The 25,539-nt window shown below is 41.8% G+C and overlaps 2 protein-coding genes across 4 annotated transcripts; one reads left to right on the forward strand and one right to left on the reverse strand.

The window, feature by feature from the left end:
- Window positions 1-995: 995 nt before the first annotated feature.
- LOC106563291 (WW domain-binding protein 1) lies at window positions 996-19,091 on the forward strand. Its single transcript, XM_014128767.2, has 4 exons — window positions 996-1,329; window positions 10,121-10,223; window positions 10,467-10,634; window positions 12,943-19,091. The coding sequence occupies exons 1-4, from the start codon at window positions 1,267-1,269 to the stop codon at window positions 13,452-13,454; spliced, it is 846 nt and encodes a 281-aa protein (XP_013984242.1). The 5' UTR covers window positions 996-1,266; the 3' UTR covers window positions 13,455-19,091.
- A 1,275-nt stretch (window positions 19,092-20,366) lies between these two features.
- Window positions 20,367-25,167, reverse strand: lman2la (lectin, mannose-binding 2-like a). Of its 3 annotated transcripts, none has more exons than XM_014128765.2 (9): window positions 24,942-25,167; window positions 24,600-24,718; window positions 24,222-24,339; window positions 24,049-24,131; window positions 23,622-23,654; window positions 23,169-23,330; window positions 22,244-22,358; window positions 21,860-21,982; window positions 20,367-21,285 (listed from the first exon to the last, which is right to left on the reverse strand). In XM_014128765.2, the coding sequence occupies exons 1-9, from the start codon at window positions 25,069-25,071 to the stop codon at window positions 21,164-21,166; spliced, it is 1,005 nt and encodes a 334-aa protein (XP_013984240.1). In that variant the 5' UTR covers window positions 25,072-25,167; the 3' UTR covers window positions 20,367-21,163. The 3 variants fall into 3 exon arrangements, with proteins under 3 accessions (XP_013984240.1, XP_013984239.1, XP_013984241.1); XM_014128764.2 differs by having other exon boundaries at window positions 20,367-21,391; XM_014128766.2 differs by lacking the exon at window positions 23,622-23,654 and having other exon boundaries at window positions 20,367-21,391.
- Between the last annotated feature and the right edge of the window lie 372 nt (window positions 25,168-25,539).

A 25,539-nucleotide genomic window follows, 5' to 3' on the forward strand; every position in this document is an offset into this window, starting at 1 on the left:
TCTTTCTGTCAGTGCGCTGTGACATTTTGGAAAATATCATCTTAAATCATCAATAACCTGGTGTTTTTAGCAAGCGAAGTATTAATTTGGAAGTTCAAAATAATACACTTCTCACTATCTTACAAAAGTTGGTATGCAGAGCTCGGTAGGACACGTGCGCTCAAGCTGCCATCTTGGAGCCTCTCCTAAACAACTCCTTTCCACATGCCCACTACTTTCCTTTCGACACACCCAATCTTTGACACGCCCACTACTTTCCTTTCGACACACCCACTCGCCCATACTCCGGTCGCCATATTGAGTGGCAGCTACACCCTTCTAGTATTTATTCCAACTAGGTACCCCACCTGATCAACTGAGCTAATTGATCAGTTCAGTGATTTCCTAAATTCAACACACCTGGTCTTCCAAGTTGGTTAAATCAAAAACATGACCAGTGTTGCTCACCCAGCATTACCTACAGGTAACGCTAAAATATGGGGATTTTTTTCCATAGCATTTGCTATTATTTTTGCTTGTCTGAAAATCATGAAATTTACTACCAGTACATATTATGTCCTCCAATATTTCTTTTATTTTTCCTGTTGAAAACTGATATTACAGTAAAGTACACACATTAAAGGGTAAACAAATATATGTTTTAAGCAAAAAAAGTATATATTTTTTTGATAATTTCAAGGAGTTGGGCAGGGTTGTCAAACTCATTCCATGGTGAGCAGAGTGTCTGCAGGTTTTTGGTTTATCCCTTTAAATTAAGGCCTATAAAACCAGGTGAGTTCCTTACTAATTAGTGACCTTAATTCATCAATCAAGTACAAGGGGGAGAAAAAAAAACACACACACTTGGCCCTCTGTGGAATGAGTTGGACATGTGGAGTAGGGCATTCAAGGAGTTGGTTTGATGGGAAGTCGTAATGTCATCGGCCTTTTTCCCCAATATGTCATGACTTACATGGACAACATATTGAGATGTTCCTTTTGTTACACACACCTTTTAAGTAAATCCGATGTTAAATGAGGTGAAAAGGAGACAGGAGTGCCACTATACAAGTTGCACAAAAATACTTCTCCAGTTGTATGACAACACCGCCATCCAGTGGCTAGTGCAACATCTCTGTTTCTGGTTGAGATTTGAGTCACTGAACGCCTTACGACAGAGACAAAACATGTCACGTACGTAACGGTTTGAATTAGTTGTTCATTTCACAAGTTGTGGATCAACTGCTATATGATTCCCGTCGTGTTGTTGGCCAACAACCCAGAAAGATGCCACAGAAAACACTGGGATCCATTGTAGGTCTGCTTTGCACCGGGACCTGTTTGGTACAGGTAAGCTGCAGTTTGCGTTCATAGCGCGGTAAGCGCTTTTAACCAAGCCCGTGGATCGCAGCTGGATCCTAGGCCTTCTATTGTGCCTTTTTGTTTCCCCACAAAGGAACTTGGGCATGGCTCGCTAGCAACTCCAACTTTGGGTGACGTCAGTTTGGGCAAATCGTGTGTTTGTTGATATATTTATAACTACTATGTTTATAGCATGAAATACCTAAGATATTATGCGACGTTTTGAAAGTATTGGTAAGATTAGTTGATAAACCACCCATAGCTAGCTACCCTAACGTCAGGTTATTTTGTCCGGTAGAGCACCGCAGTATATTTTTTTTGCTTTCGATATTTTGAATTTGCTCATTTGTTCTTCGGATGATGACAGTTCGAATCAGATGATGGTAGAGAAGAAGGCTCACACTTTGGTTTTACTGATAGTTGGGTTTTTCCTTAAGAGGGGAAAAAGGAGAAAATATGCTGTTTTCTTGCGCTCCGGTGGTTTAGGGGACCTTAGTAGAAGTACAATACCGGTGATTAAGGGAAAGTAAAAATATATATTTTATTTATTTAACCTTTATTTAACCAGGTAGGCTAGTTGAGAACAAGTTTCTAATTTGCAACTGCGACCTGGTCAAGATAAAGCGTAGCAATTCGACACATACAACAACACAGAGTTACACATGGAATAAACAAAACATACGGTCAATAATACAGTACAACAAACGAAAACAAAGTCTATATACAGTGAGTGCAAATGAGGTAAGATAAGGGAGTTAAGGCAATAAATAGGCCATGGTGGCGAAGTAATTACAATATAGCAATTAAACACTGGAATGGTAGATGTGCAGAAGATGAATGCAAGTAGAGATACTGGGGTGCAAAGGAGCAAGATAAATAAATAAATACAGTATGGGGATGAGGTAGGTAGATAGATGGGCTGTTTACAGATGGGCTATGTACAGGTGCAGTGATCTGTGAGCTGCTCTGACAGCTGGTGCTTAAAGCTAGTGAGGGAGATATGAGTCTCCAGCTTCAGAGATTTTTGCAGTTAGTTCCAGTCATTGGCAGCAGAGAATTGGAAGGAAAGGCGGCCAAAGGAGGAATTGGCTTTGGGGGTGACCAGTGAGATATATCTGCTGGAGCGCATGCTACGAGTGGGTGCTGCTATGGTGACCAGTGAGCTGAGATAAGGCGGGGCTTTACCTAGCAGAGACTTGTAGATAACCTGTAGCCAGTGGGTTTGGTGACGAGTATGAAGCGAGGGCCAACCAACGAGCGCGTACAGGTCACAATGGTGGGTAGTGTATGGGGCTTTGGTGACAAAACGGATGGCACTGTGATAGACTGCATCCAGTTTGTTGAGTAGAGTGTTGGAGGCTATTTTATAGATGACATCACCGAAGTCGAGGATCGGTAGGATAGTCAGTTTTACGAGGGTGTGTTTGGCAGCATGAGTGAAGGATGCTTTGTTGCGATATAGGAAGCCGATTCTAGATTTAATTTTGGATTGGAGATGCTTAACTTCTCTAGGGTCGGTGGGACGAAATCGACCCACCTACGTAAGAGCCAGTGGAATCCTGTGGCGCGTTATTCAAATACCTTAGAAATGCTATTACTTCAATTTCTCAAACATATGACTATTTTACACCATTTTAAAGACAAGACTCTCGTTAATCTAACCACACTGTCCGATTTCAAAAAGGCTTTACAACGAAAGCAAAACATTAGATTATGTCAGCAGAGTACCCAGCCAGAAATAATCAGACTACCCATTTTTCAAGCTAGCATATAATGTCACATAAACCCAAACCACAGCTAAATGCAGCACTAACCTTTGATGGTCTTCATCAGATGACACACCTAGGACATTATGTTATACAATACATGGATGTTTTGTTCAATCAAGTTCATATTTATATCAAAAAACAGCTTTTTACATTAGCATGTGACGTTCAGAACTAGCATACCCCCCGCAAACTTCCGGTGAATTTACTAAATTACTCACAATAAACGTTCACAAAAAACAGAACAATTATTTTAAGAATTATAGATACAGAACTCCTCTATGCACTCGCTATGTCCGATTTTAAAATAGCTTTTCGGTGAAAGCACATTTTGCAATATTCTAAGTAGATAGCCCGGCATCACAGGGGTAGCTATTTAGACACCCACCAAGTTTAGCCCTCACCAAAGTCAGATTTACTATAAGAAAAATGTTATTACCTTTGCTGTTCTTCGTCAGAATGCACTCCCAGGACTTCTACTTCAATAACAAATGTTGGTTTGGTTCAAAATAATCCATAGTTATGTTCAAATATCCTCTGTTTTGTTCGTGCGTTCAAGACACTATCCGAAGTGTAAAGAAGGGTGACGCGCACGACGCGTTTCGTGACAAAAAAAATCTAAATATTCCATTACCGTACTTCGAAGCATGTCAACCGCTGTTTAAAATCAATTTTTATGCCATTTTTCTCGTAAAAAAGCGATAATATTCCGACCGGGAATCTGTGTTTTAGTACAAAGAGAGAGAAAATAAAAACATGGGGTCGCCTCGTGCACGCGCCTCAGTCTCATAGTACTCTGACCGACCACTATCCAAACGCGCTAATGTTTTTCAGCCAGGGGCTGCCTCGACATCATTCAGCTTTTTGCCTGCCATATGAGTTCTGTTATACTCACAGACACCATTCAAACAGTTTTAGAAACTTTAGGGTGTTTTCTATCCAAAGCCAATAATTATATGCATATTCTAGTTTCTGAGCAGTAGTAATAACCAGATTAAATCGGGTACGTTTTTTATCCGGCCGTGTAAATACTGCCCCCTAGCCCTAACAGGTTAATGTGAGTCTGGAAGGAGAGTTTACAGTCTAACCAGACACCCAGGTATTTGTAGTTGTCCACGTATTCTAAGTCAGAGCCGTCCAGAGTAGTGATGCTGGACGGGCGAGCAGGTGCGGGCAGTGATTGATTGAATAGCATGCATTTAGTTTTACCTGCGTTTAAGAGCACGGAGGCCACGGAAGGCATTGAAGCTCGTCTGGAGGTTAGTTAACACAGTGTCCAAAGAGGGGCCAGAAGTATACAGAATGGTGTCGTCTGCATAGAGGTGGATCAGAGAATCACCAGCAGCAAGAGCGACATCATTGATGTATACAGAGAAGAGAGTCGGCCAGAGAATTGAACCCTGTGGCACCACCATAGAGACTGCCAGAGGTCCGGACAACAGGCCCTCCGATTTGACACACTGAACTCTATCAGAGAAGTAGTTGCTAAACCAGGCGAGCCAATCATTTGAGAAACCAAGGCTGTCGAGTCTGCCAATAAGAATGTGGTGATTGACAGAGTCGAAAGCCTTGGCCAGGTCGATGAATACGGCTGCACAGTAATGTCTCTTATCGATGGCGGTTATGATGTCGTTTAGGACCTTGATCAACAACATACATTGTTGCGTCCCCATTGAGGAGAATTAGACCTAATATAAAGATTATACCCACTGCATCGGGCCCAATATTTTGTTGGTATTACGTTTAGTTACTAAGAGTGTTATATTTAACACCCCCCCCCCCCCATCCATGCTGTATTAATGATATTTCCAGTTCACCACTTCTCTGATTTATTTAAAATAATATATTAATATTTCTTGTGATAGTTCTAAATGTTAATACCTCCCCATCCATATGATCTACAGACAAGTGTGGCGGGTTCCTTTACCTCTCATATGAAGGGTACACTTTTAATTTTTCCAAAATCCCTTTCCTTCATTTTTTAAAAGCCATTTATCCTGTTATAGCTGTGGTTATTTGTTGGCATACAGATTTCATTTTCAATAGTTTCTTATCCAAATGACCTATATGTGTAAAACCACTTGACGTTAGGTCAGTCCCTCCAACTTGCCCTCTTATAGGCTAGGTGGAAGTTTCAAACTGCTTATACCAGTCTCCACAAGCTTTTGATCTCCACAAGTGCATATGTTTTAGGTCTTTGTGCCCATGACATTCCTGTGGAAGATGTAGTTTTTCAGAAGGGGCAAGAAATGGGTATTTTGGCTCTGGTTATTGAATAGCTTAACATGGTAGGCCTACTTCTCATAAGAGAATAGGTTCTTACCCCGGTGTCCTGGCTAAATTCCCAATTTGGACAATACCATAATGTTTGTAATCATTCCTCTGACAAGTAATTATAGCTCATTTAACCAACTCTCCGACCTATGCAACTAACACTTGTGTTGGACGCTAAAAAATAATTATTTTATTTAAACTACTAATTAAATATTTACGTTTCGGGCTTCATCAATGGCCTTCATCAAAACAATGACACAGACGGAATGGACAAGTACCTAGGGATAAGGGAAGACAATCAGCTGGCAATGCCAGTAAGAGGTGTCTGTCAATACAAGGAGGTCCACAGAGTAAGAGGTATTGTGGTCAATGGCTCCACCTAGTGGTACATACATGATGTTAAATATGTGCAATATTGAAAATATTTTTCAGCTTTATATTTCAAAACCATCTTCATATAGAGCTACAGAAATGTTGATCTGTACGTGAACAAATAACCACAGCTGTAGTAGTATAAATATCTGTAAAAAAAAAAAGAGGAATTTGGAAAAAAGAAAAGGTGTACCCTTATTAAGACAGGTTATAGCTCATGGACACTGAGTTATTGAAAAAAGGACCAACAGTTGGAAATATTCATGAATTCAGTGCAATGGAAATTCTAATGGATGTACTATGAAGAAGGGAGGTCTGACTTAACATCAAGTGGTTTTACAGGTACAGTGCCTTAGTAAAGTATTCCAACCCCTTGACTTTTCCCACATTTTGATACAGCCTTATTCTAAAAGGGATGAAATATGTTTTTCCTCTGCAATCTACAAACAGTACCCCATACTGACAAAGAATTTTTTTTTTGCCGATTTATTAAATAATACATTTACATTCAGACCCTTTGCTATGAGACTCAAAATTGAGCTCTGGTGTTTCCATTGATCATCCTTGATGTTTCTACAATTTGATTGGAGTCCACCTGTGGTAAATTCAATTGATTGGAGAGAATTTGGAAAGGCACACACCTGTCTATATAAGGTCCCACAGTTGACAGTGCATGTCAGAGCAAAAACCAAGCCATGAGGTCGAAGGAATTGTCCATAGAGATCCGAGACAGACATTTCTGCAGCATCGAAGGTCCCCAAGAACACGGTGGCCTCCACCGTTCTTAAATGGAAGAAGTTTGGAACCACCAAAACTCTTCCTAGAGCTGGCCGCCTGGCCACACTGAGCAATCGGGTAGAAGGGCCTTGGTTAATGAGGTGACCAAGAATCCGATGGTCACTCTGACAGAGCTCCAGAGTTCCTCTGTGGAGATGGGAGAACCTTCCAGAAGCACAACCATCTCTGCAGCACTCCACCAATCAGGCCTTTATGGTAGAATGGCCAGATGGAAGCCACTCCTCAGTAAAAGGCACGTTACAGCCCACTTGGAGTTTGCCAAAAGGCACCTAAAGACCATGACCTTGAGAAACAAGATTATCTGGTCTGATGGAACCAAGATTGAACTCTTTGGCCTGAATGCCAAACGTCATGTCTGGAGGAAACCTGGCACCATCCCTATGGTGATGGTAGCATCATGCTGGGTCTGAATACTTATGTAAATTACATTTCAGTTGATTTGTAATTAGCAAAATTGTAACTGTTTTTGCTTTGTCATTATGGGGTATTGTGTGTAGATTGATGTGGGGAAAAAACAATTTAATACATTTTAGAATAAGGCTGTAACATAACTAAATGTGGAAAATGTCAAGGGTCTAAAATTTGGATAAGAAATTATAAAAAATATGATCTGTACGTGAACAAATAACCACAATTGTAATATGATTAAATATGTATAACATCTAAGGGGAATTATTTGGGGGAAAAAACTAAAGGTGTACCTTTCATGAGAGGTAAAGGAACCCACCGCTCATATGGATAGGAAGGTATTTTGTAGAAAACGATGAGCAGTGGCGCAAATGAGAGCCATGAACGTACAGCCATCGCTTGTGCCTCATCTCCTTATGGTGCACATCAGTTATTTCAGATGGTGTCAACATAATGACATTTTGAGAGTAGAATGTTTTTTTTACTTTTAAGTCACAACAAGTGACCTTGTCAGTCGTTCTATAAAAATCTCCCCCAGCAAAGAACCCACCCCTAACTTTCCCACTGCTGCTGAAAAATATCCTAGGGGAAACACTGAAGATCGTAGGCCTATTCATGGTTTATGATCTTGTAATTTTTACATAACACTTATAAAATAAAGTATCAAATTTCAAAATGTAATTGTTGTTGGGGGGGACAAAGTTGGCTTAAGTGCTCTAGATCATTTAAGATGCACTATGCAGAAATCTAATCGTTCGCCTACAGTAATTTCAGTTTGTAACAAAACAAGCAAGTATAGTGTAGAGAATAATTGTGCCATCTAATCCGCTGTGAAATATTTTCCATAACAAAAAATATTGTATTTCCAACTTTGAAGCTGGTGTACAAAAGTGAGATGGGAAAAAACTATACTGGAAGCATAGAAATTGCGCACTTAACAGATCTACTGCTTCTTTAGCTTGCTTTCAATGAGAGTGACAGATCTGTAACTCACTTTTCTTTGTGAGATTTTTCAGTTGTCCAAAAAGAAACATATTGCAGCTTTAATTGATTAAATCCTGTAAACACCAGGTTCTGCTGATGGCACTTTTAAGATGGTCCTTTAGCCGCGAATGTATAATATTCCCCCATTTTTAAACCAACAAAGTCACTTCTTGAAAAATGGGATGGATTTGAAAAAAGGTTTACCCTTGCTCTCTACCGTCATCTGATTCTGCTTATATCACTCATCTTCCTAGGACTTTCAGTGGGCGAGGTATTGACAAGAGAACTTTGAATATCCAAACTGAAAACAAATTGAATGTCGCAGTCCATTAAAATAGCTAGCTAATGTTTGCAAGCATAATATTTTGTAGACATAACAGTGTGATATTTTATCTGTAGCTACTGGACAATTTTACTATTGAAGTATACAACAAGTCACTTCGATAGCTGGCTGCTAGCTACCACCAGTAAACACAGCACGCAAAATTACTGGTTAGCTGGCTAGCTAGCTTTCTAGCTAAGTAATTGCATTTTTCCTTTTATGTATTTGTTGGTAGCGACGCATATAGCTTGCTGTAACTGTTAGCTAGCTACTGGCCGAAAACCTAAATAAAACAGCCTATCACAGTACCTGGTTAAAATGCTGCTCTTCTAAACTTAGTTAAAACAACTTGAGTGCATTTGGCAGCTTCTATGATATGTTTGTATAATCAGGAGATGTCACTTACCTGTCAATGCAACATCTACAGTGCATTTGGAAAGTGTTGAGACCCCTTGACGTTTTCCACATTTTGTTACGTTACAGCCTTATTCTAAAATGTATCAAAATAATTTCCCCCCCATCAATCTACACAACACCCCATAATGACAAAGCAAAAACAGGTTTAGAAATGTTTGCAAATTTATCAAAAAGAAAAAACTAAAATGTCACATTTTACATAAGTATTCAAACCCTTTTACTCAGCACTTTGTTGAAACACCTGTTTGCAGCGATTACAGCCTCGCCGTCTTCTTGGTATGGCGCTACAAGCTTGGCACACCTGTATTTGGGGAGTTTCTCCCATTCTTCTCTGCAGATCCTCTCAAGTTCTGTCAGGTTGGATGGGGAGCGTGGCTACACAGCTATTTTCAGATCTCTCCAGAGACATTCAATCGGTTTCAAGTCCGGGCTCTGGTTGGGCAATTTCAAGGACATTCAGAGACTTGTCCCGAAGTCACTTCTGTGTTGTCTTGGCTGTGTGCTTAGGGTCGTTGTCCTGTTGGAAGGTGAACCTCCGTCCCAGTCTGAGGTACTGTGCGCTCCCAGGTTTTCATCAAGGATCTCTGTACTTTGCTGTTCATCTTTCTCTCGATCCTAACTAGTCTCCCAGTCCCTGCCTCTGAAAAACATCCCCACAGCATGACGCTGCCACCACCATGCTTCACCGTAGGGATGGTGCCAGGTTTCCTCCAGACGTTCAATCTTGGTTTCATCAGACCAGAGAATTGTTTCTCATGGTCAGAGTCCTTTAGGTGCCTTTTGGCGAACTCCAAGCGGGCTGTCATGCATTTTACTAAGGAGTGGTTTCCGTCTGGCCGCTTTACCATAAAGGCCTGATTGGTGGAGTGCTACATGCACTGTGAACTGTGGGACCTTGTATAGACAGGTGTGTGCCTTTCAAATCATGTCCAATCAATTTAATTTACTACTGGTGGACTCCAAGTTGTAGAAACAAGATGATCAATAGAAACAGGATGCCCCTGAGCTCAATTTCGAGTCTCATAGCAAAGGGTCTGAATACTTATGTAAATTTGGTATTTCCGATTAGTTTTTTATTTGCAAAAATGTCTAAACCAGTTTTCACTTCGTCATAAATCTTTTTTTTTTTTATTGAATAAACTAGGCAAGTCAGTTAAGGACAAATACTTATTTGAAAAATGGAAGGGGTCTGAATACTTTCAGAATGCACTGTATTTTGTCATTTGATTTTCAACGCATTGAATGCTATTTGAATGTTCATCCACAGCGAAAGTGAGTCTGACTTTGTAGGCTTGCTTGTTAGTGTTTTGTGCAGTAAATCCCAATATAACTTTGTCAAACAGCTGTGCATGTATGCATAATCCTGAGATTTTCTCCCGGTTGTGTGTGAGAGAGAGATGTCACTGAATAGCATGCCTGCCTGTGTGTTTGTGTTTAGGGTAAGGAGTTCTGTTTCGGAGTGAACAATGAGCAATACCGGTGTGAGATGGGGTACTGCTGCGGTGAGACGGAGTGCTGCACCTACTACTACGAGCTGTGGTGTATGTTCTGAGTGTCCTCTTCTATCCTTGCCTTTCTAGCATAACTCTGTCCCACTTCCCAATATTTATTTTCTTCTGATTTTTACATGATGTATTCTTATGGGAATCTCTGAATTTGTCACTTTCTTTGAGTCACTCCAATTTGACAAATAATCATGTAGTAATGCTGAAATCAATAGCGCTGAAACAAAATCATTGGCCAAAATGAGTTGATTGAGAATGTAACTACATGATTTTGTGCAGGGTTCTGGCTGGTGTGGACCCTCATCATAATGCTGAGTTGCTGCTGTGCCTACCGTCACCGTCGGGTCAAGATGCGGCTGCAGCAGGAGCAGCGCCAGCGCGAAATCAGCCTTATGGCCTACCAGGGAGCTTCTAGTTCCTTCATCTCCCCTCCACCCCTCAACCTGAGTGAGTCTCTCAGCTCCAACTGGCCACTTATTACACGACCTCGTCCCTCTGAGTTAACTGTTTAGTGTAACTAGGCCTGGTGGGTGGAGATGGTTCTTAGCCGATTCAGAACCACACCTGACAGTTAGTTATTTAGTTCAACACCAGCTAACCCTATCTAGACCGTGTTAACCCTTTATACTTGTGGGAATTGGCCTAAGTGGTTAGGGCTAAATTGAAATGTTTCTTACAGAAGAAATATTAAATGCATAAGCATGGTAGCATTGAAAGGGAACAGTTTGGAGATTACGGGAAAAGGATTAGACCAAAGTTGAGGACACAACAGATCACCTGAAACCAGACTGAATCCAAACATTATACTGTTGATTTTATGTGCATTTTTATATTTACTGTATTTGTTGATAATGAAATATGAAAATACTCTGGATACATTCAGCAAAGTGATAAAAATATTCCTGGAAAATGTGGGTTAGGTGCAACATAAGACAAAGGAACTACAAGGGTTTGAGTGAGAGGACTAACTGGTGTCTCCAAGTGTCCAAACACCTCTCCAAAGTGTGAACAGTTCCTAGGTCATTTCAATCCCCTTTAATGACTCAAAGAAGCATCTTAGCTGTGCCATTGAGGAACTAGAGCAACCACACTTCTCGTTGTTTAGAGTACTGCATCCCCGCCATCACACAATTACTGTTTACACAATCCAAAAACGGCCCATTTTATATAAATCCCAATTGGGTCAGGTAGGCATCATTTGAAAGCTTCTTCTATTACCAACATGACAAGTTTATGCGGTTGTCACGATACCAGAATTTTTACTTGGATACCAGGTTAAGTATCGCAATACGCGATAGCATCATAATTCCCAATACCAAAAGATACCACTGCAAAAAAATAAGGCATATTAGCCAAAGTCACGGAATGGCACTTGATCCAGACAGATTGTCAGCTACAGCTCTGTTCAATCGTTGTGCATCTTTTGAGTTTAAAATCATTACAGTTGCATTTATTTACGTCAACAGTTTTGAGACTTCTGTGTATGCATTAATGAATCAATTATACAGTCAATTTTACTTAGTTTTTACCAATCTAACGACATAATGGGAATCATTTATTTGAATGGTACATCTCTATTGATAAAGTAGGTACATCAAGATGTAGCCTAGGCCTATCCACAATACAGGGGACTTTATATTCAATAGGAGTTATTGAGCTTGTTTTGGCTGATTTCGTGGGGCTACAGTTGACAAGCTGTTTCCCTTCCATGTGGCATTTTATTGTACTGATCAACAACATTTGCCTAGACGTAGCTTCTTTTATAAAACTGTGCGCTGTCTCTTTAGCTAGTAATGACATAATTTGCGAGGCAGTCTGGCTGTGGGAGCACAGCCAGTTCGCTGAGGCAATAGATCATCTTTGGGAGAGACGTGAGAGAGACCGAATAAGTGAATGAATAAAGTTTTTGGTGGCAATCAGCATATTTTGCATTAGGGTTTGCATATTATGACAAAGTACTAGGGTAATGAATTGATTTTAGCTGTCAGCTAGCAAGGAAATTTTGCCTACAAAGCTGGAAACTACTGGTATCTTCGTCCATTGTAAGGGTTGTAGCCCGTATGGACATTGTTTTGCGAACAGTAATTAACAGTTTCTACATGCTGTGTCACATTATTCAAGCGTGGTTACTTCTGTGGAGCATAAGCGGGGAGCTAACATGATGCAGCCTAGACTCCCAGTGCAGGCTAGCAATAAAGTGGAGCAGGCACGCTGCGCACTATAATAAGGGGTTGGCTGCGCTGATAGACAGGCTTGAAACGTTTGACAAAAGTACCGTAAGTTAAAAAAAAATTACAAAATAATCTAGTACCGAACCACTTTTCATGTTCTACTATCGAAAAAGTACAGAAGTTTTGGTTTACCGAGTTATAAAAGTTATAAAATACGATCTTAGTGTCAGGCTTTGACAGGGCAATTCAGAGAAACGGATCGTAATTTTGATACGCATAGAAAGGACTCATGGCTGTTTGGCTTGATTGTATGACATCGAAGCGGTATTTATTATAATCAACGTCTCATCTTTCAAAATACAGAGTCCTTTTAATTTACAGCTAATTTATGGAGGTCAGTCAACCTATACAGCGCCGTGAAGCGCAGAGCCTGAGCTCTGACGTCGTTTATAGCATATTACTGTACAGCCACTGCATTCCAATTCAGGCGGTATCGGTGCCCAAATCTGCAATTTTCAAACCGTATATGGGTCCCAGTGTAAAGGGTTAAGATGGTTGACTCCTGTTTGTTTATTTACGCCCAGGGTTCTGGACAGACTGCAAGCTTCCTGACTATGAAGAGGTGGTGGGTCATCCCCCGACTCCTCCTCCGCCTTACTCCGAGATTACCCCAGAGACCACTACTGTCATCCTGCTGCCATCCATCCAATCAGAAGCGGTCGCGTTGCTGGAGCCCCCAACAGAGGACGCGCCAAGAGAGGAGCAGACCGCCAATTCGTCATCAGACCAAGAAGCCGCGTCTGTGCCCAGCCAATCAGAGCGACCGCTGGAGGTGGACCCTGAAGGCCCATTGGAGGAGGAGCTGCTGACCCGGCGCAGGCATGTGACGGGTGACTCAGGGATTGAGGTGTGTGTTTGTCAACTAGATGAGGGCTCTGGGCCGGAGGAGGACGAGGAGCGGGTGTGTCAGGGGGCCACGGGGGACTGCTGCTCTGCCTCTGATCACCACCACACCCTCAGACACAAAGCGAGAACCCCTGAGCCCCAACCTCAGCCCCAGGGTCAGACCACCAGCACCGGAGACCGCCTGGTCTGAGCTCCACCACCTACCATCCCAGAGGCTGCTGTTGCTGCCGGATCTGCGCTTTAGGGAGGGAGACCCAGGAGAGCTCTTGTCATTGTCATCATAACAATAGCTCCGACACCACCAGCAAATGAAATGCCCCACAATAACTCACCAAATTAACCAGGTTGTCCTGTTGTTTAACATCCTTCTCAGTTATGATCCATATAATGACGATGATGACAAAAAGAAAAGCTCTTATTTGAGAAAGCTGATTTTTCGTGTGGCTAATTGTTTAATACCCATGGTCCCTCTGCTTTGTTTAGTTCTTAACATGGGGATGATGAGGAAAAATGCTAAGTCTTCCTGGATGGCTAAAACTTCTAGAGAGACCACCAGGTGGTAAGAAGAGGTGTTGACGCTGTCACAGAATTGACTACATCTACCCACCCCACTGTCTGGCCTGGACATTTTCTTCTGGTCCTTCTAACATTTCACCTACGTGGGGACAGGACAGTATACTGCAACAGTCACCAACCCACAGGCCTCTAGGCCCCAGCACATAAGGGTCAAAACAGAAGATAACGCTTCAAGACACAATCCTGACCTGAAGGGACTGAACAAGGTGTACCAACTGTGACAAATGGAACTTGTTTTGTTTTTGTAAGGGTGTGTACTGTGTAATCTAGGAGACAGCTGCAAAGTGATGTCACCCCTGAGTCGTCTTAGCCTGCGCCTGGTTTCCTTGCAGAGTGACAGCAGGGCTATTTGCATCCAGAGAAGAGGCTGGGAAGGGGAAGTGAAGATGTGCATGTCTCTTATAGGCTCTCCCTCTCTGGACTGTGTCCCAGTAACATCAGACTCCTCCCCCTGAATCCCCCTGCTTCCCATCCCTCGTGACTCCACCAGTACTCCGGTCAACACTTGGCCAGACTGAAGTGTATCGAATGGACTGGGACAGACGTTTTGATGTGCGGCCAAGTTCTGTCTGTGGCCAAGTGAACTCAAGACTGTAAGCTGTGACATTATCCCATCGCTGTGCCTGCAACTTGGTGTCTATAAAAAGCCTCGCGGTGGTCGACCGTGTGTGTCCCAGCCCGGCAGTGATATTACCAGGAATACTGAAGGTTCAGCTCTATAGTACTTTGCTCCTTTATCATTTTCTTGTCTTTGTATTACTTCTCTCTAAAACCAGCTTTGGCTGAGGCCACTATTACCCACATTAATAGCAACACAGCTCTACCAAGGTGCTGCTGTGGGTGTATTGTGTGTTTTATAGGATGTGTAGAGGAGTGGTCTTACTTAGCATAGCCACAAAGTGCCCTGGCCCCTGGTGTAATGCACTCAACTCACCAGGCTTTAGACCACTTTTATAAACAATGCACTAGGATATTGCATAGAAGGCATGAGTCATTTGTTTTTGTCTGTGTGTAGGTAGTGTTTTCTGATTCGTTGTGTCTGCAACATATAGCGAAACACTCCCAGGCCATTGTCCCCAAGCTGACGAATCGGCTGCTGTTTTCATCCAGCGACAGCCAGAGCCCGATAGTGACGCAGCTTCACCACGAGTCTCCTGGTCGTGTGCGGCTCGGACTGAGTGAACCAAGGTTTTAAGTATAGACACCCTGTACCTAGTTTCATCATGTTATGACTGCGTTGGGCCTGCAGTGTGCTGTTGCGTACTCTCTTGGCTTGCGGTGGTGTGAACCCTGTAGGAGCAATGCTAGAGATTTTGTGGTGGTCATTTCCATTTAGTGGGGTGGGTGTGGCTTTGCTGTGTGTGTGTAGCGTTAGCATAGCTGCACGCTGATAAACTGCATGTTCCTCAGTGTTGTGCGTCGCTTGCCTAAGCATGTGTGTCGAAGCGTAGTTGTAGAATCGGGTGTGGAGTGCATGTGATCTTACTGTGCAGTTCCACGAAGAAGAAGCACCACACAAGTCCAGCTGCTTTTTGGGGGGGGTTTAAATGTATTGATTTGCTGTCATACAGCACTGATCAATTAGGTTATGGACTGATGCACTGTATTATTAACGTCTAATGAAAAAAGGAAATTGACACAGATTTATTCTGAATACCAGTCCATAAATATGTAGGATCTTAATTTGATCACTCTGTCGCAGGAGAACTTTCCTGCAATTCAGGAAATGTAAAACATTTGGTGCATTTGAGATTTTAAAATTCAAAAGCCACTCGCACATCTGAGTTATCTTTGTTGCAGGTGCATGGTAAACAGTTGAGAAAAAAGCAGAAACCTGCACAGTGCTCTGGCTAGTATCACTGCTCTTTATTAAGCTTTATGTATCAGCCTTAAGGCCTTCTTTTGTACTACACACTTTCATAGAATACTTATGAAATGCACATTGTTATATTTGGTGACACGTTTATTTTCCCTCGACTCCAACCCAATTCGATGCATTGTACTGGGTAGAGTGGAGCAATGTCTACATAAGGGTGCAAATTAAAAATACAAAAGCTCTGGGGGAAAAAAATAGTCTTGAAGCAGATACGTAAAGCTTAATAAAGAGCAGTGGTACTTCTTTTTTCCTTTTTTCTTGTGTATTTGAGATTTTAAAAAGGATTCTGCAGTTTTGTAATTTTCACTTTGAAATTTCAGACATGATTGTATCAACCCCTACAAAAATGTCCATGAATTATATTTTCACATTTCCTGTTGCTGCATGATTATTTTCCTGCTGTAGCAAACTGGCTCAAATGTAAGATCCTACATCTAAGTTGTCTGTCTTCAACAGTGTGAAGCCTTGATACTGTAAAAGTAATGTTTTAAAAGTCGTAGAGCATAGTCACGCACACACACTCCTGTTCACATTCTCACATTAGGACATGTTTTTGATAAGACACCTTAAGCTGCCTTGGTAGGTTGCTAGGGAACAGACATGAGGATCGAGCTGCAGAAGGCCTATGAACAGACTCCGTTTAGAGGTCATTCTGAGGCATAGGGAAATGCCTTACTACGGTGGTCAGTTGAAGTTGGGTACAGGTATACTAGATTTGTTTTAGGCTTCTGTATTTGATGAGTTGGCGGTTATATTTCAGACCTATGCTTTTTGAAGATGGCAAAAATGTTTGAGCATGTATTTTCTTCCCCCCTTGGTAGTCCAGAGGAGTCATTTATACAAATGGAGTCTGAAGTGTAAGCGTCTGACATGTATTGGTCAGCTCAACTTGTTGTTCTAGGATGTGGTAAACTCCCGAGTGAAACCACAAGACAAGATCATGACTCCTATATGTTGCAGAAACTGGTCTGTAGAATAGGCAACATTTATTTAGTCAGAAAACATGTATGAGAAATTCCCTTGTTATCTGTGGTCATGTTGAATTTATTTCTTAGGTACCCCTATTTTGCGTAGATAAAAAAAAAAAAAAAATTGTTTAAGGATATGATGGACATTAGTTTGATATTTGAACTGACCTGAAAGCATGTTGAATTAGAAAATGGAAGAAAAAAAAATGTACATGAATGCTTGTTTTGTTTTCTTGTGATTCATATGATACGTTTGTTTTTTTGAATGGTTGGGGAAAATCTCCCAACTACAAATGTAGAGGCTAAAGTGCATTCATTTTGATGCAGTATAGATAAATGAAAAGGTGTTTTCTTGTTTTTGAAATGAGGATAAAATCTCCCAACTACATTTGTAGAGATTTTCCCCAACCATAGTTTCAGTCCCATTGCTCACTCTGCTTACTGGGCAAGATTATTGCCAAACAAACTCCTTTGGCTTTCACATGTTTACCTAGATAAAGGGCTATCAGTCAATCATGGACAAACATCCTTCCATTCATCTGTTCTGTAATTTTCCTCTTTGCCTACAGTTGCAGACACGGTAATATCTGAACATAATTGTTTAGACATCTTTTCTGTAGTAAATAATAGGCTATCTGTAAAAATTAAAAAAAAAAAAGATATTTTCTTTTGGTTTCAATGTTCAGAAGGTTGTATCTATCTCTTCCTCTCTGTTTTCCTCTCAAGCCCCCCACCTGGTCCACATGGCCGCTGCGGTATACCAGCAAAGAGGGCACAAACTAGGTTCAGTGGCAGGTTGGGTATATGGTCCCTGGTGAGGTAACTATCCCCGGGTGTGATGATTGGGGGGGGGCTTGAGTCATGGCTCATTGCATCCCATTGGATCATGAGGAACCCCTCCCCCTCCAGGGGGCCCGACCATACCGAACATAGTAACAGATAGTGCGTGGCAACCCTCACCAATGTTTGTCTTTTTTGAGGCAGGATTCTTGCCCACTCATGTACTGCAGGCACAGTGCACAATTATATTTTGAGATTGTTTGCCAGTACCAAACAATTAATGTACTCAACCCACACGTGACGTCTCACTTACATATGCATACTGTCCTATTGTCATGAATAGCAAACATGCTGTTTTTTATGGACATCTGTATTTGACACTGATCAGAAATCTACTATTGGCACCAGTGCCATCAGTTGTCAGCTCAAGTTTCATTTACCTTGCTCACTAGGCCAAAGCTCTGTCATTTAGAATGTCATCCTCCTTTCACCTGAAGTGTTCCTCTGTAATGTACCTGACTAGGCTATGCAAAAACATAAACCCACTGATGTATGCTGCAATAACTCCTCTGTCTGTAGTTGCCAGTACAAGCAATATTTCTGTCACACTGTACCTCAGTTGGTATGTGTAATGTCTTTGTTTCAAAAAATATATATATGTATAACAAAAATGAGTGGTTATTATTGCTACTATGTCATTTGTGTGTATGCTTTAAAAGTAAATGTGTATCTACATGTTACCTCTTGGTGTGTGGGGAGGGGAGTAAAGATGAAGCCATTCTAGTACATTTTTCAGTTTTCTTTCTGTTCATCTTTAGTGACATAGTGGATAGAATGGGTTGCTCTTATTCTAATCTGCTAAGAATATTACTCTTGCTTTTATTATTATGGGGGGGGGTACATCTGTTTTGGTTGTTCAAGTTAAAGGAGTGTTTTGAATGCTTTTTGTGGGATTAATGCCATTTAATCTTTCCTCAGACTAACATTATTCTGTTTGCTCTGTGGGTACTTTTGCCACTGGTCCACCCCTTGTGTGTTGCACTGTCATGGCGCATTGGGTGTCTTTTGTAAACTGCAGCACGTCTGTCATTGTTTTTAGTTTGAGGAATTTTCAATGACTAAATAGTAATAAGTTCTTGCCTTTTTTCTCCTCGATTGCCCAACCTTTGATATAGAAGATAGACTGTGACCTGTATCAAGTATGGAAGCCAATATAACCCAATGTTAAATGGCGGAGTGGGGACACCTCAGCTAGCCCAGGTTTTATTTTTTGATGGTTGCACTTGAATTATACATCACCAAGGCAACAATGTACTCGCCCCATAATCCAATGCTCTGTTACCCACTTGTAACCCAGATGTTTCTTGCATTTCTCCCTCAACCATAGTTGGATAATGTCAAGCGGATATTGATTCACGTGGTAAGACTTTTCCAAAACAAATACCCACGCTTGAAAAGGGGTTGTCCAGAAGCGCATACCCCTTTTATTATCACCTAGAACAAGCCAAAAAGACAGGAATGCACTGAAATGTGTGGTACATTTGAATGCTTTGGTTTAGTGGGGGTCTGCTGTGTACTCTCGGGGTCATTTGTATTTTATTTTTTATAATAAAACATTGGCACTCAACTGAAGTTGTACTGTCGTTTTGCTTTGAACTTTCTAGTTGATTGCTGTTGTTTCTCAAGCCTATAGTGTTGGCGTTTTGATAGACTACCTGAGAGCATAACACACAGTAAGCGGTTCCCCACCCAGGCATCTGAACCAGTTGAGATATAGCTCTTGAAGAGCATCAGAAGGCAGAGTGAGATGGTGCCTAAGGCACGCGGCTCAGTCATTATTGAGGAGTACCCAAGACAGCCTCTAATATGCTCTTTAGGGACAAAGTCACAAATGTAGTAGTCCCACATTGCCAGATATGCCTAAAAGGATGGGGGCAAGGCTTCAAGTATAATATTAGTGCAGAACACAAACTTAACCATGTGTGGTTTCATGATATACAATCGCGTGACTTGAGTAGAATATTTCCTTCAACCTTCAGTGAGGGTAATACAACATTACCTGCTATCATTCCTACGTTGAAACTAGGCCAAAAATATGATGGGACTCGTTCGTATCTACGGTACATCTTAATGATCATTATCCATTTTAATTACCTACTTTCCCATATCCTGAGCCGACGAGTGAGTAAAACAACATCACTTAGGGTTGTAACTTAATAGCAAGAAAAACAAGTTTACCATCAATATAGTAAACTAGCTCCTGTATTTTACATATTGTGGAAAGATGAGGCACAGACCGAGTGGCTTAACAGGAGTAAAAGGCTGTCATACAGTGGGGAAAAGGCAGCATATGCAATGCACTGTCTTCAAACACTGCTCACGAGGAGACGAGACACGGTTTAGATGCAGTGCGTGGCGCAGTGGATTGTCTTGTTTTTCTCAGAACATGGAATTAAAATGGATTGTGTCTGCAGTATCCCATTTCCAAACGATCCCTTTCAGAGGGACGCTATAATTCAATGTTCCCAACATTTTTCGGTTACTGTGCCACCAACTGAATTTTGTTCTGCCTGGAGTACCCCCCTCATGCATTTTACCAGTAGGCCTATGGTCTCATGAGTTAAGTACCCCCTAGGGGTCCTAGTACTCCTGGTTTGGAACCACTGCTATCATTTATTGAAATTCCTTTGAAATGTTAATGGTTAAAATTCTGAGGTCAGGTCTGGGGAAAAACAGTAAAGTACACATTGGTTTGGAATCGAAACCACTGGCTAGGGCGCTCTGGTAATATCCCACAAAACCAAAACAGTTTGGGTGGGTGCAGAAAAGCAAAAGGAGCACACCCTAACTTGAAGTTAAGTCTGGATCAGGCAACTCAAATAAATGAATGCAACCAAAAGGAGAGGGATTGGTCACCTTTTCATTTCATATACAGAATAAAAGAAAAAACACCTAATCAATCTTGACATAAATAGTGGTAAAAATGACTAGTCTAGCACCTTCATGCATTCTACTGTAGATTCAGTTTGACAACAAAACCATATTCTCTGCAACCATACATTTTTCAAACTAATAAAATTGAGTATGAGAATTCATTGAAACCGTCTGAATCGATTGAAATGCACAAAGACTTACATTGATCGCAAGCACCATAGAGGCAAATATGACATGATGCTGTTTCTAGAGCGAAGCAGAAAAGCGACGGATCAATTGCCAGATAGGCCATTGAAAACATCTTTGGTGTGACACGGTTCAAGCGCTGATGGGACCTGGTCATGTGGGCTGTAGAGTTGGAACACATCAGTTACTTTGTCCCTTTGACATTCAAAACCCTAAAACTGAGTATAAATCCATTTCCCCAGCCCCTTAAAAAGACAACCAAACTATTAACCAGCAATGGCACTATCTGACAACACGGAGGTCATTTTCACACAATAAGTACATAATAATAATATGCTCTCTATACTTGTGTAGAGTAAGGCCTGGTTGGTGAGAGTAGGGGTGGGGACAGACTACAACTTTTTGTATGTCTACTCATGGCAGGGGTCAGTGTGGTTGGCTACTGTAGTTGAAATGCATCCATCTGCTACTCAGTCTTTCCCAGGATTCATTAGTGTTGTCCCAAGGGTACCTCTGTCCGTCAAGCATATTGGTCTACACTGGGAGGTCAGTTACATTGTCTCCATCTTGTCAGTCATTTCAGCGTCTCAGTGCAGTTGTCGTCAGACTACAGTAGTGGTTATGATGGGAGGCCTCCCTCCCGCTCTTTTCCCCTCTCTCCGTCTCAGTAGAAGCGTTTGCGTCTGTTCTCGTTCCAGTGGCTGTAGACGATGAGGCCGACCACGATGAGCAGGAAACAGCCCAGCATGGAGAAGAGGATGGTGAAGAACATAGCAATACTACTCCACCCTTCTTCATTCTCACCCACTGACACAGAGAGAGAAATGTTAGTATGGATAGAAAGTGAAAAATAGTGACAAGGAGCCATAATAAGTAGGCCTTAGACAAGTACGCCTTGTCTGAGCCAGAACAGCCCATCTCCTGTTTCTGTAGCGTGAGGCAGCTTGATGTACAAGTACACCCCCTGGACAGGAGGGTAGTGTATCACATGGCCTTACCCCCAATCCATCTTGTTAATGCTGAGTGACAAGCAGAAAGGCATCAGGTCCCATTTTTAGTTTATTTTTGGTATGACCAGGGATCGAATCCCCAACCTTCTGCCAGTCTCGGGGCAGACACTACATGCCACTGAGTTGGTTAAAGAGCCCTAATAGTATAACATAATTTGATAGCATATGTATTTGAGCTTTTTATCAATAATAACTATCTTATTTGAGTAGAGTAACGCCAATGAAAGTGTATGTTCTTCTGTTTGTGTGAGGTAGTGAGCCTTACTCTTTAGTAGGTCCATGTTATCTACACTGGGTAGTGTGATCTCATCTTCCTCCTCCTTTTCCTCTGTCTCACTGCGTAACACAGTCAGCTGGTACAGTTTCAGGGAGATCACATCGTGATTGTCTGTGTAACAGAACGTTTGTCATTCAAAGAAAACTGCAGCAAAAACACCTTCAAATGGACCAAAATACAATATCTTAGTTCCCTATTAGATCAAAATAAATTATAGTGATAATCTGGGATGGTCACATCTCACTTGAAATTAGAGACCTCAATGAAACACCAAGTAGATGAAGTAAATGAAAACTAGGTGCTAATTCATGGCAATAAAACAGCTAATTTCATTAATGCTACTATGTAAAGCACAGTAGAGGGGAGTACTACCAGAGAGATCTCCAGTGACGGCCGAGGCTCCAAAGTAGTAGCCCTGGGGCAGCCGTACCCCCGGTATGTCCAGACAGTCCCTCCATTCATGCTGCCCATCAATGTCAATCATAATCTAGTAGAGATAGTATGGTTAACAGGGTCAGCCATACAAATCATTCAAATCCAGACAGAAAATATTTACACAAGAAGCAACCTAATATCACACAGTCAACCTCTCAGTCATTTAGTAAGTTCACCACTCAGCCAGGTCACCCGTGATACAAGTCAGTATTCGACATCCATCTATGTCTGAGGACGCCGGGAGATGACGTGGAAACCGACCACTAGGGGCAACAGCGAGCGCTGTTACCTTCAAGTACAGTGTAGGTTTTGGTTTTGCTAGGGTGCTGTGGACAGGGATGTCATACAAGCAAGCCAATACAGCAAGCCAGTAAGCATCTGCCTCTGGTGCCAAAGGTTGTATGTTCGAATCCAGCAATATAACGTCTATCCCAAACCTTAACCATTTGGACTTAATGCCCAACCCTAACCTCAAAAGTCAGAGTTAATGCCTAAAACTTAACCTTAAACACTTTGAAATTTGACATTTGGAACAGCTTCGATATTTTACATTTTGAGAAACATGGATGAACATCTAATTCTGACGTGAGACTGTGAGAGCTAGTCGAACAGAGTATGCCCAGGCAGTACTTAGCACAGTCAAATCATCATATCTCTGACATTCTCCTGCAAAGTTGAGTTAACGGGTGTGAATGAAACAATTCATTTCAACGCAACAGATTTCTGTTTGTATAGAAGTGACCCAACATGCATCTTGGATGAAATGAGGCATTACACTATTATTTAGTTATTACACAATAACTTGGATATTGATAACATCGTAGAGTCGTTAAAATGTGTGTGTGTGTGTGCCTGCTCTCACCGTGAGCCTGCGACGGACATATCTGATGAAGATGAAGGTGTCGTGGTTGAGGTTGCGCACCATGGCGTTGCAGCCGCCCAGCTCAGTGGGACGCCCGTCTCGTTCGTGGTCATAACTGATGCTTCCGTTCCCCACCATGGCCAACACAAAGGGGAAGATCCTCTGGTGGAAGGTGTGAAAAAAGAAAGGAGGCACCGAAAATAGTGAGAGAGAGAATCAGAACAACAGGTACAAGATGCAGCATCCACAACAGTACAATACTGCTGGTAGTGACCTCATTCTCCATCTGATCCTCTACTCATTCAAATGCAAATTACATTCAAGGTGCAACCAATTGTTAATAGGTAGTAAACAACAACAACGTGGGGCAGCATGTTCATTAGGGGTTGATGAGAGTAGCTAAGGAGAGGGGTATGGGGGGCATTTGGTATGGGTGGTCCAAACATGGAGTACCTGTGTGCGTGTGGTGTACCTCGTCTTCTGTGCCTGTCTCCATAGGGATGCACAAAACAGAGAAGCACAACACAAGGCCCATTACACAGGTCTGTGAGCCCTGCCCAAAACAAGCACTCCAAACAAAACCTCATAAATATTCCACTGTATTGGCTTGCTTGTATGACTCAGGTCTGTTTTGTGGTGGGAGGTGTTGGTTGTCAGTTAGCTAAGGCCCCTATCAGAGCACAGGAAGATCAGGACATGTTGACCCAGATTTGACAGGATATGACACAAACACCGCTGCCAGACAGTACAATAAAATGAAAAGGAAGTGGTTGAGATAAAGTCCTATAATTTGTGACATAACATGTAACAGTATTGTAGCTACTCCTTCCCTCCACAGAAACACATAGAAGAGGTTGACGGGTATATGCACATACTGTACCTCAAGGTGTTTTTCCTCATTGGGGTACGTGTCCACAAATACACCCAGCCCTGTGAAAAGGTCCTGATTCCCAAACACAGGACCTACACAATGACAGAAATGCATTTATAGAGTTGCATTGCATTGTACCTACACTCTGGTATTTCTGTTGGAACTACATTGTGGGACAGTACCTTTCTGCATGCGCTCCTTGGTGTACCAAATTGCCAGTCCATCCCCATTCAGATTCTTCTTGCCTTGGCCATGAATCTTAAAGTGCACTTGTAACTCCCAGTCCCTTAGGTGACAGGGCTGGCCACACAAACATACATAGATATTACCATTTTGGCAAAGCCATGCAAAATGTGACATGCATAGAGAGCAGTGGAGGCTGGTGGGAGGAATGGCATCAATGGAACGGTATCAAACATATGGAAACCATGTATGACTCTGTTTCATTAATGCCATTACAATGCGCCCATCCTCCTATAGCTCCCCCCACCAGCCTCCTCTGATAGAGAGAATCAGTAACAGTGATGTAGACTTAACAGTGTGCAATGTTCTGTACTCACAATGCGGCTCCACACTGCCCCCTGCTTGCTCTGCATGTCTGTTGTGAGGCGCACCTGCTCTGTGGTTACCATGGCATCGCCCATCAATTCCCAATGGGAGGAGCTGGACGACCCCACACCTGAGCACACATTATTTGTAACACACATAGAACAGAAAAGACTGAGGGACCGTTGTCATATTATATAAAACAAGTTGTACATAGCATAGAGCAAAAAACGATCTTACGAGCATCAACACTCCACAGTCAGTATAACATTGTTGCAATGTCGAATATACAGCATTCATTTCAGCGTTCTCACATTATACTATAATAAAGGGTGGTACAATGGCGCTAACGTTACCTTGATAGGGTTTTGACAATGAATGCTCCCTTTTCAGAAACTCCTCCATTTCATGATTATCATCGTCGGCAAAAGATCGACAAGTTGTAATAAGAATGATTACAAACGTCCTATATGTTTTTAGAGCCATGGTCTGACGAAGAAAATTATCGGAGAGAATATTAAATATCTGTCAGTTGTTGTTTGTGGCGGCGGCCATTTTAGATTACGACTCCTCCCATTCAACCATTCAACGCCCTATGGCTTGTGATTGGTTTGTAGGGCTGCATTGCGTCTGGTTATTTGTTCACTCGGCTGTCAATCACTTTACACTTTCCAAATCAAATACATTTTTATTTATCACATGCGGCGAATACAACTGGTGTAGACTCTACAGTGAAATGCTTGCTTACGAACCATTCCCAACGATACAGAGTAAAAATAAATATAATAACTAACACGAGGAATAAAATTAAATACACAAGAATGGCGCTATATACAGGGACATCAATGTGTAGAGGTACAAGGTATTTGAGATACACTCTTAAGAAAAAAAGGGTTCCAAACGGGTTATTCAGCTGTCCCTATAGGATAACACTTTTTGGTTCCAAGTAGGACC

Source organism: Salmo salar, chromosome ssa11 (assembly GCF_905237065.1).
Source record: "Salmo salar chromosome ssa11, Ssal_v3.1, whole genome shotgun sequence".
Lineage (NCBI taxonomy): Eukaryota > Metazoa > Chordata > Actinopteri > Salmoniformes > Salmonidae > Salmo > Salmo salar.